This window comes from Gadus chalcogrammus, chromosome 20 (assembly GCF_026213295.1).
Source record: "Gadus chalcogrammus isolate NIFS_2021 chromosome 20, NIFS_Gcha_1.0, whole genome shotgun sequence".
NCBI lineage: Eukaryota > Metazoa > Chordata > Actinopteri > Gadiformes > Gadidae > Gadus > Gadus chalcogrammus.
Genome location: NC_079431.1, coordinates 12,133,220 through 12,145,063, shown reverse-complemented (window position 1 = coordinate 12,145,063; position 11,844 = coordinate 12,133,220). Strand labels below are relative to the sequence as shown.

At 46.5% G+C, this 11,844-nt stretch overlaps 1 protein-coding gene across 1 annotated transcript in view; it reads right to left on the bottom strand.

Annotated features, from left to right (window-relative positions):
• Positions 1 to 11,020, bottom strand: part of ccdc80 (coiled-coil domain containing 80) — a 14,256-nt gene extending 3,236 nt beyond the window's left edge. Inside the window, exons 1-8 of the mRNA XM_056579874.1 lie at positions 9,621 to 11,020; positions 8,731 to 8,928; positions 6,339 to 6,832; positions 5,694 to 6,032; positions 4,961 to 5,117; positions 3,021 to 3,157; positions 1,355 to 1,506; positions 177 to 280 (exon numbers count right to left, since the gene is read on the bottom strand). Of these exons, the coding sequence (XP_056435849.1) occupies positions 177 to 280; positions 1,355 to 1,506; positions 3,021 to 3,157; positions 4,961 to 5,117; positions 5,694 to 6,032; positions 6,339 to 6,832; positions 8,731 to 8,928; positions 9,621 to 10,329 (2,290 nt within the window). The 5' untranslated portion in view covers positions 10,330 to 11,020. The remainder of the gene's footprint in view (positions 1 to 176; positions 281 to 1,354; positions 1,507 to 3,020; positions 3,158 to 4,960; positions 5,118 to 5,693; positions 6,033 to 6,338; positions 6,833 to 8,730; positions 8,929 to 9,620) is intronic.
• Positions 11,021 to 11,844: the final 824 nt, after the last annotated feature.

Genomic DNA, 11,844 nt, shown 5'->3' with positions numbered 1-11,844 from the left:
TGTAACAATCTGGACGACCCACGTAATGAAACTTATGCCCTTGGCTTCAACAAACTCTTCCTAGTGACTGCAGCATCACAGGCCATCCATTGGTTATGAATGGTTGGCGATTAGTTGGTGATTGGTGAGTGATTGGTTGTGGATTGTCTGTGATGGGTTGGTGACCAATAACTCACCCAGGTTACAGGCCTGGCTGGCCAGGGCGTAGAGCTGCTGCTGATAAGCCCACTCCTCGTCGTTAGGGGCCGAGATTACAAACAGACGCCGTCTCCAACGGAACCTGCAACAACCCAGGAAGTTGAGACGAGAGCCAAGCTTTGGTTTGAAATAGTAACCGAAGGCCTGAACCTAAAAGAGCAGTTAGTGCTGCAGTATACCGCCGGTATAATCTCATCTCGTATGCGGCAGGCAAATGACAACCCCTAATTTAGCAGGAAAATCTGTCAGACCTCTCTGCTGTCATCAAAATGGAATTTGGTTTCCATGGAAACAAACAACAGCCTGCCTGCTTTAGACCGTTCCGGAAACGGTGTCGCCGCAGTGAATCAATCGGGGGGTTAAACCACTGTGGTCTTTATTTTGTTTGACATGCATGCAACACGAACAAAGTAAAAACACATAAGAAGACACACAGGCACAACAGGGTTACCAATAGGCTACCATCATCATTATCGTCACCGTTAAGTAGACCTCATAAACATCTTGGTGGTGTGTGGTGGGGGCTCAGCATCAGATGTATAAGGGGAAGTAAAACATACTATGATTAAACGACCGCTCACGCTATATGGCCTCAACGACATGCTCTGCCAGTTGAGCTAGACAGTCCTACAGAGTGGACTTTGTCCTGTCTAGCTCAACTGGCAGAGCATTGTATTAAGACTGTCAGGGATAGGGACTCAATTTCAAAGGGGACCACACATACTAGGAAGTGTATGCACTTGCAGCATTGTAGGTCACTTTGCATGAAAACATCCACCAAATGGGATGGGTTTTTTTTTAAGCTAAAGAGTCAAAGAACAGCCACACATTGAACCACCTTGTTGACTGCCGTGCTTTAGGTCAGATTTAAGAGCTATTGTTTGTGTTTAATTTGCTGGAAATGGCATAGCCATTCCAACATAGCCACTCATCCATTAGTGAGAGAAATGCTCTGTGAGAATATCTTTTTTCAATTTGGATTTGCCACCTCTTCTGGCTCACTTCAGACCAATCAAAGCATTTCTTCTATGATTACACCTCTGGATGCTCACTTACAGCACCTTCAACACTCGTTCATTTGTTGGTTGTGATTGTGAATGTCAATTGTGAAATACATTATCATTATTATCGTTGTCAGTGGTGGAGGCAGCCGTACCTGTACAGGAAGTTCTCCAGGGAGCGGGGCTTGTCATCCTTCTTACACTCGGTGCCGTCCCTGTTCTGCAGCTCCATCTCCCGGATACGGGAAGAGAAGGTGTCGACGTAGTTAAACACGGCCTTCATGGTGATGGGAACTTCGTAGGATTGCTGCCGGAGGAAAATGGAGAACAGAAGTCGCCTCAATTTATTCCGGGATGTTTGTTTTCGATTGGGGTAGGGGGTGGGGAGGTGTCAATGGGAAAGACAGAGACTATAACATGTTGCAATGGTTTGAATAAACTGATAAAGACTTTACAGTTACTTCAAAGTATTCTGGCCCAGCACAACCCAGTGTCGCATTTGATTTGACCAAGACCCAACCCCGGCATGAAAAGCCTCTTTGAGACACTCAGCAGCTCATATAAACACCCAGACAGATGCATGTCTAAACATAGACTCACACACAGATGAATTCTCACACACACACACACACACGCACGCACACACACACACACACACACACACACACACACACACACACACAAACACACACACTCCCCCATTGAATCACACTTTACTATATTCAAGCAACCATAGGTACACAAAGCCCACCTTCTCAAAGATATGCTGACTATGCTGTTGTGGTCATTGAACTCTTTCAAGCCTCTCTTTCCTGAACTCTCTCTCTCTCCCTCCTTCGCTCTCTCTCTCAGTGTCTCTCGGCCTCTCCCTCCACCCACTGCCCTGTACTTTAACAGACTTCCCTGTCTTTGCTTCTGTCAGCAGGCGGACCAAACACCAGGGTCTTTGTTGAACCTGTCTGAAAAACAGCCAGGCGCAGACTCACACACACACACATACATACACACGCTCACATACACACACAGATGTTGAAATGTGGCAAAATGTGGTGCGTGAATAAAAACAGCGTTGCGTGTAATAAAACTGCTGAGGCAGGACGTTGACAGAGCAAGGATGGGGAGGAAGAGAGGGAGAGAGAGAGAGAGAGAGAGAGAGAGAGAGAGAGAGAGAGAGAGAGAGAGAGAGAGAGAGAGAGAGAGAGAGAGAGAGAGAGAGAGAGAGAGAGAGAGAGATGTGGTGATAGAGTGGAATTAAGTGAAAAATAGGATTGGTTACTGTGTGTCTGTTGGGGATGGCATAGTGCTGAACCCTGCTCCCCTGAGCTCCATAGCATGCATCATAACAGGGGAAATGTGAGTAGAAAGTAGCAGAGTGTTACAACCGATTGCATTACTTTAAGCAGAGGTGGTGACAGAGCAAAGAATGAAAACACCAGAGGTTCTCCTCTGGAGGAAGGTGTTCTTCAAACTCAACAAGCTAATTGGATGACCTCTTCAAGGTGTACAAGGTATCCAAACAAATGTTTTCTATTGATCATTGGTGAGCCTGAGCAATGATGAATACATAGCTAGTGCCCAGAGTAATATTCAGGGTGAATGACTGGACGATAACTTTGCCAAGTGTGTTTTGTGTTTGTGTGTGTGTTTGTAAAGTGAAGCCCAAAGTTAACCGTGAAACACGAGTGTAACCGGCGTGTTTAGTTAAATGAACCCTGCGAAATGTCAACACATTTTTTATTCATTTCATTTTTCGCTTCTAATGGAACAGCGGAACTGATTTCTGTGGGCCTGAATGGCTGGACGCCGAGTTCTCAAAGTTACCTTGACTCTCATGTCTGTGTCGGTGAGGACCATGTAGAAGTCATTGTGGATCATGCCGAACTCCTTCCTCAGCTCTATGATGAGATCTTGGTTCACCAGGTCTTCCTGACGCAGGCCATTCATTGGCTTATCGTTCTCTGGGGGGGTGAGAGAAACACACACAACGTCCATTCTGTGTAAGAGATTGCGGATTTGAATTGGGGCACAGTGAGGCAAGGAGAAAAAGACGGATGACCTTTATCCGCAATCATGGCAGAGACATCTTCACAATGTGTCTTATCCTGAAATTACGTGGAAGTGGAAGTGGAAGTGGAACCCTATGTGTTTGACATTAAATAAAAGGCAAATTGCTAAATGTATAAATAATAATATTAAAGACAACAACAGCATCGTATTGTCTGTTAAACGTACAACGACATCTCCCTTTAAACAGATCTAAGGAATCTTTCTTGAAAAGGTTATTCGATAAAGCACATCAAAATAAAAAGTGAATTATTACCTAGATCCAGCTTATCTTGGAATGAAAGCTGGCCTAACAAAGACCTACTGTAAATTGGGTTTATATGGGGTTAAACTAAAATCTGATTCCATACACAGACACACACCCACATGCAGACACAAACACACACACACACACACACACACACACACACACACACACACACACACACACACACACACACACACACACACACACACACACACACACACACACACACACACACACACACACACACACTTATGCCATATCAATAGTAATAAATAGTAAGTTACATTCAGTCGACAGAAGAAGCAGACCCTGACATTATACAAACACAAAAGGATTCCGACCATTAAAGTACCACAGTCGCACTTACACACAAACCCAATCTTACAGACTCACACACACACACACGCACACACACACACACACACACACACAGACACACACACACACACACACACACACACACACACACACATAAAAACACAAGCACACACAAACAGTAAGGGAGAGGTGAGTGGAACAAGGATGTAAGAGCCATATGAGCCTAGTCCAGAGGCATCTGTGTGTGTGCGTGTGTGTGTGTGTGTGTGTGTGTGTGTGTGTGTGTGTGTGTGTGTGTGTGTGTGTGTGTGTGTGTGTGTGTGTGTTTGTGTGTGTCCTGTGTGTGTGTGTGTGTGTGTGTGTGATTTCAGCTCAGGGCTTTTTCCAGCATGCCGTCTGGATAGAACCCTGCTGTTGTGCGACGTGACAGACTTATAACGTTTTTTGTACTGGGCTCCTGTATGCTGACATTTACATGCATACTGTGTGTTAACCATGGCCGAGAGGTTAACGTGATCGTTAAATGTTCCCAAATACAGTGTCCCTGCTTAGAAGAGAAAATGAAAAAGCACATGTTGTAGAAACAGCAGCGGTTTCCCTCTCTTTGAACAAGTAGCAACGAGAAAGCTAATAAAAAAGAGGCTTTGAAAACCCTTCATAATTGTGTTATGACCTCACGGTAAAAGTGTGTGTAATGTGGGTTGGTGGGTTTGGGGTGTGTGATTTAGTAACTCTCTCCAAATTACATGTTGGTTCTAGAGTTTAGTGCCATGTTTGTGATGGCACTTAATGCGATGGCTTTGACATGTATGTGCGTGTGTGTGTGTGGGTGTGTGTGTTTGAATGTGTGTGCGTGAGAATGTGTGTGTAGGGTTGTAGCGCTCCACCCTGTATATTCAGCGCTTAGCATAATGATGAAACGGTAGCTTGAGGGGCCAGTTCTTAGTCCTCAGAGTTTTTTCCCCATAAACTGGAAGGATGGATCATAATTGATTCATCCAGATTAAAGGTGGTGCAGTATTCACTGTAGATGAAGGGAGAGGAGGAGGAAAGGAGGGGAGGAGGCGAGAGGAAGGCAAGGAAGAGGAGGGGAGAAGCGACAAGACAAGAGAACCGATCCGCTTCCACACACCTAGCTGGTAGTGGTCAATCTTCATGGTGGAGTTTGTGAGGGAGCCAAAGAAGCTGATGATGGTGACCTTTCTGAAGGCCATCTCGCACACCGACTCCAGGTACTCGTCCCTCTGCTGGATGTACATGTCGCTGTCCTCCCTGGGCGATGTAATCAGCTGTAGGGGGCAGGGGGAGGGAGGAGCTTAGAAGTCAAGTAGAAGTCAGGCCGAGACTTCACACTCACCCAGACACCCACCCCACACACACACACAAACATGCAGGAATATCCAGGAATGGAAATGGCACATGCTTAGAAACCTTGACAACAGTAGTGCGCGTTGTGGGGACTTGTTTACATTCGACTGGGAAGGAAGGGAGGGGAGTGGAGGGGAGCGGGGAGGGGGGAGGGGGGGGGGGATTTCCCACCCCGCCCTTGCCGCCGATTAGATACCATGCAGGGAATTGTTTTCCAAATGTTAGCCATGCACTCATCCCATGAAAACTCATCAGTGCAGCCGTTTGTTTGCACATACAAAGGCCTCGCACTGTTCTAGATGTTCCACGTCCATCCAAGGATAACATGGAACATGTGTCTGAGTTTGTCATAATGAATGCACTTTATTACGCATTAAAAAGGTTACGTGACGGCGAGGCGGTTTCCCTGCGACCGGCCCTCTACAGACGGAGCCGTAACAGAGAGCCATTGTGGGATTCGAGGGGGCTCCTGTGATGCAGCGATGACCTCATCTCACCAGCAGTCTCCTCTTGCTCTCAAAGTAGTCCAGGAAGGCGGCCAGCGTTCCCTTGGGAGGAGAGGGCTTCTTGGTCGGCTTCTGGTACTCCTTCTCCAAGTGTTTGGACGACTTTGACTTTCCGTTTTTCTTCCCACCGCCGTTCTTCCCCCCTCTCCCTCTCTCACCCTTTTTGGCCGAGCGGTCGCCGTTCTTCTTCTTCTTCTTGATGTGCTTGTCGTGCTTGCCCTTGCCCTTCCTCGCGGGGCCCGTGTCCGTGTTGCTGTCGGCCCCCGTGGGCTCGCTGGCCGTGGGCACACTCACTTCCTTCTGTTTGTCTTCATAATGGTTGGTCAGCAGCTACAACCACACACACACACACGCACACACACACACACACACACACCCACACACAGAGCAAAATGCATATTAAAGACAAAAATGAACATCTGATGTGTGGTTGAAGTGCTGCGGTACAAATTCCACCGACTGAAATCTGATGTGCAAGAATAAGTAAGTAGGTGTCCTATTTGATTTGGCAATATTTAACACAATCTAGAATATTTATCGGAATATGCCTCTAACAAGCGTTAGAGGCCCCCTAAGAGGAAAATCTTCCTTAGGACTTGGTAAAACATAGTAAGATCTTATTGTCTCAGGTCTAACCGTCTCTCCTGCGATCTTCCTCTTGCCGGGTTTGGATTTGGATGGTCTCTGCACGACCGGGACCAGGCTGGCCTGCCTGCGACCGGGAGGCTCTTCACCCGCCCCCTTGTCCGTGCGGTTATCCCCAGCCGGCGTGGGCTTCGAGGGGCTTCTCTCCCTCTCTCTGCGGCTGTAGGAGTCCGGTTCTGCAGTGGCTCTGGGCGCTGGCAGCAAGCTGTGAGCGGGGGCTGTTGATGTCGGCTCCTGGGTGGTGGTGGTGGTGGTGGTGGTGGTGGAGGTGGTGGTAGTGCTGGTGGTGGTGGGGCGTCTGGTGGTGGTAGTGGTTCGTCTGGTGGTGGTAGGTTTGGGGGTGGTGGTGGTGGTGGTGGTGGGAGGTCTCGTGGTTGTCGTCGTTGTTGTGGTCGTAGTGGTGGTCTGGTGGGGTCTTCTCATTGTTTTTTTGGGGAACTCCTTGCGTTCCGGTTTCTTCTCCATGGGAGGGTTGAATGCACCTGCTATAGTAAGAGATTTAAATACAGAGAAAACCATTCCTAAAGCAATTTCAATTCCCATTCGTATGATCTGCTGTAAGAAACTGTACTGTTCCCAATGTGTTGCTACATGGTTGTATGTGTTGTTCCTCTGTTGTGTGATGGCAAATGAATTCCCCCCCGGGGGATCCATTTAATTAATTTTTTCACCATTTTCACATCCATAATTCTGTACTATTAGTTTTGCCCATTCCATCTTTCATTTGAGGACAAAAGAAAGATAAACAAAGAGATATTATGTTTATGTTATGTCAAATTACACATCCTAACAGGTAGAAACATAAAAGTGATATAGGGCCCTATTTTAACAGTCTGAAACGCAAGTGAGAAGCGCGAAACGGAAGTAGCTTTGTGGGCGGATCTCTGGTGCTGTTGCTATTATACTGGCGGATAAATGACTCTTGCACCAGACTCAAATCTAAAATGGGTTGGTCTGAATACCTGTAGGTGTGTTTTGGGCGTAACATGCAATAAACCAATGAGAGGGCCATCTCCCATCCCCTTTAAGAGCCATGAGCGCATTTGAACCTGATGAGTTGATATTTTGACCGATGAGACAGATGCATGACCACATGAATTTCAAACTTCAAATGGCTCAGTTTATGGCCAAATAATATGGCCTAATTCTCACATATATAGCGTTTTCTTCTCCAACTTCAGAAATACTGAGTCGTCATGTAAATTTCGGCAAAGAAAACTTAACACACATGATATGCGGTCCTTTGGCCGCAACTGTGGCATTACATTAACAAACATTGTTTCTTAGCAGTATTGTTTACATTATCGTTATCGACTTCTGTTCATAATAAGCATGTTTCCCCCTGTCAATATACATTGCCATGGACTGTATTATGCGTTACGTGTTTAGTTTGCGTGTGTTTAAACAGATGGGTGCACACACGCACACCTGCATTCATTCATTCTTTTAAACACTCACACACGGTAAAACAGTGTTTTCTCACAATCAAATACTCATCAATCCTGAAAGTCATGGGCTTGTACACAATGTCTGTGTCAAGAAAATATGTGTTTGCTGTACGGTGTTTGCGGATGCATTGATTTAAATACAACTTATTACAGCTGTATCAGCTGTTTTTTCCCAAATAATTTAATCAACGTAATCATTTACCCTACAAGGAGATTTTGTTTTGGAAGGATTGGATACAGCCTGTTTCGCTCAAATGTATTATTGTTATTATTATTATTTTAACGCATGGCATAGCCTACTACAATGTTCATTCACGCAGCCCCTATTTTTTCCACATCAACTTCATCATCATAATATTTCAGTTTGTGCTGTGTATAGCCTACTGGTGTGTAAGCTTTTATTGCAGTTCCTACCTGCAATGGTACGTCAAAATATCAAAACCAACTGCGCTATCCGCTAGTGCACTTAGACCAGGTATTTTTCGGTCAGTTGTGCAGCTGCTTTATCGATCTGTAAAATAGCACCATTTAATCCTTAAAGCTACAACCTTGGATTACGGCTACGGTTATGCCTTCACCTATCCACCATCTCCCAGTCTCTCAAGTCAGTAAAAAGGGATTATCTCCTACCACGACTCCCCACTCCCAGTCTTCTCTCTCTCTCTCTCTCTCTCTCTCTCTCTCTCTCTCTCTCTCTCTCTCTCTCTCTCTCTCTCTCTCTCTCCCTCTCTCTCTCTCTCTCTCTCTCTCTCTCCCTCTCTCTCTCTCCCTCTCTCTCTCTCTCTCTCCCTCTCTCCTCTCTCTCTCTCTCCCCCTCTCTCTCTCTCTCTCTCTCTCTCTCTCTCTCTCTCTCTCTCTCTCTCTCTCTCTCTCTCTCTCTCTCTCTCTCTCTCTCTCTCTCTCTCCCTCTCTCTCTCTCTCTCTCTCTCTCTCACCTGTGAGCACGCCCTTCTCCACCTGCCCCTCCACGCCGGCCCCTTTGCACTTCTGGACGAAGCCCTTCTGCCGCAGCTTCTCCAGCCGGCGCATGGGCGACCGGTCGATGACCTCGTACACGGCCTCCAGCCTCACGGGGTAGGGGTAGCGCTCCTCCACCTGCAGGGTCTTCTTCAGCAGCACCATCCCGAACTTCCCTACGCACGCAGCAGCACACATGTTATTATGGTCTGGAGTTATTAAAAGGTGCTGTAGCCTGTGAGATTGATATGTTTTGTGGTGGGAAATTTTGAGCCACGTCAATCGTTTCTGCATAAACATTTAAGATAAAGAGCCATCCGAACGTATAGCTATTAGGGTCATATATTTGAGTAATAAAGGTTAAATAACATACAACAATCATACAAAAAACATACAAACAAACATACAATTACTGTCCCATTATAGTGTCTATTGGGGAGAGGAGTGAGCTGTGAGATGGACTGTGCCCTGACCGCTCCGACTCATTTCTGACCAATCAGGGCATCTCTTACCTGATTGGTTTAGGGAACCTATATTGCCTCTCGATTACAAGTGCTTGAATTGCAATATTTGTCAATGTCTGAGAAATGTAGGGAGCAGCGTGCTCTCTCTTAACAACTCGCAACTCTTACCTACCCCGCCAGATGTAATGTTATTATTGGTTTATTTCTGGTGTTTGGTCTTGGGAGGGTAGGGGTCGAGTTGTAGTTAATTGAGTTAGAGTTAGTGTTTATGTTTAATATTACTATTATTTTGCAGTTATTTGGTGTGTGTATTCTGAGGGGTGGGGGGAAATGGGCTCGATTGCAGTCAAGTAAATAATAATCAGCATGCAGACTTCTAGAAGTGATAAATTGGATAGTGTTACCCTTCTCTAATTTGAGGAAGGTCATGAGTCTGGGGATGAGGCCGGTGTCCAGCGGCTCCTCCATCACCTTGCCCTCTGGGGTGACCCTCCTCACTTTGCCGCCCATCTCCCCTTCCTGGTGGAAAATGACAACCTGGTGCACGTGGCGCTCCGCCAGCTCGCAGTAGACCTCTGGCTTCAAAAGGGACATCATCATGCGGTAATAACCATCGGACTCATGTGGCGCTGAAATCACCAGCACGCGGTTTTTCCCGGCAAAGCTGGCGAGCAAATTTGGCGAGCCCGAGCCGCTCGGCATTCGAGAGAATCTTTGTCTCGGTCCGGGAGGAGTCGCCTCGTCCTTTATCATAGCGTTCGGCCGGGGTACGCTCCCCAGCCCAGGTTGTTGGGAACCTCCAGATCCGGGCCGGCGCCTAACACCTCTTCTCCTCTGCGGCAACCCCGTCCTGGCCGTTGCATCGACATTCTGGTCAGCCTGAAACACTTCCCCGTGTTTCTGACCCAAGACCGATATCGCTGACCCAGAGCCAGGGCGCAACCCTGCGCCAAGGCGCCGCTCCTTACCCGTCGCGCCAGGTTGTGTTTGGAGACGTCGCTGTCTCGTGCGTCTGTGCGACTGAATTTGCCTGGCGTGAGCCTCCTGGTCGGCATCACCTGTCCATGTCAGAAGATACACGAGAGCGACGCTGAGTAGAATCTTCCCCAGCATTCTCGGGGGGGATGACAAAGTTAAGACTCGCAAGTGAGCAAATCCTTACTTGCGGCGGCGCGTCTCTACCGCGTCGGTTTGTTTATGAACCAACTCCAGAGGAAGACATGCGCTGCAGAAAAAGGCGCATAATAAACGTGTCTGTTTTAAAGCATATTGCGTGGGCTATCTTACGCGATGGAAACCCACTGGGGCCTTGTGGTAGGCCTATATTCAGAAATTAATACAAAGCAGGTGCAAAAGTATTCATTGGCGAATATCCAGAATGTGATGTCACTAAAACTCACGTTGTCAATTTGATTCCATTAAAACGGACTTCGTCAGTTTGTATTCCGTTAAAAAATATATGTGCAGTCAATATCGAACATCTTTTGCAGACGTGAGAAAAAGAAAAAAAATAGATCAAAATGTATTACGACTGTCCCATGCGTTTAAGCTCAAAGAAAAGATCATTCAACAATAGAAACAAAGCTTAGAAAATGTAAATATCTCAATCGAAAGAGATGATCTAGGCCTACTTGCAAAAGTTCGGTGTCTGTCGCTGCTCTGGGCTTTGGAGGGACCTGCGTGAAGTCTGAGCGTGTGGTATAACTAGCTCTGGTTTTCTTGCTCCCGTTGGCCAGAGAACTCTGGCGGCTTTCCCAGAACTATCCACAGCAGAGCCGACCGACCTCAGCCTCCCGAGTCCGGGAGCGTCAGGACCTGACTCTGGAAGCAGGGTTGCCAGTTCAGACGGATAAACCCCCTTATCGAGGTGTACTTATTTGAAAGTAACTGTCTCAAAGTAATGTTGTTATTTGAGACAGTTGGCTAAAAAAAAACTGTATGTTGGATGTCTAAATTTAATTTATATTTTTTATTTTTCCTTAGGTTTTTTTCTCGGATTGAGTCTTGTTTGTCGGATATACGTTTTAACGTACTGGCAACCTCCCCTGGCAACCCTCACTGGTAGGTAGGCTTGTAACAAAAAGTTGGAGTCATTGGCGTCATCCTCAAGTTCTTCGCCACAAAGCCGACAAAGGACCCTTCACTCCCACTTGCTCACACCATTAAATCCTTCAAATAAACCATAGCTCCCCATGCATATTTTTCACAGGGGTTTTCCCCCTTTGTGATGCATAAAAAACAGTTCTCTGTGTTTCCCATTGAAGCAGAGAGCTTGTCTAGCCTATATTTAGCCCGTGAGCTTGGCTGTATGTAAACCGTTCATACAAAAAAATAAAACAGACTTGGTAAACGAAGGGATGATTTTCCTTTACAGAGGCTCTTTCATCCCCACACAAAATCTTGTCCATTTCCTCTAAACTGAAGAAATAAACATCATCCATTTTGGCAAAATTCTAATTAAGGCCTTGCCTAAATCAAAGACTCCCAGCTCCAAACCACTGGCCTCTAGCAGGTCCACTCTCACCAGATGGCCTTGGCAAAGTTGCCTATAATACGGCAGATGAAAAACAAACTGACATAAGCGTTCTGCATGTCCGTATCCAATGAACTTCCGGAGAAATCTTTTAA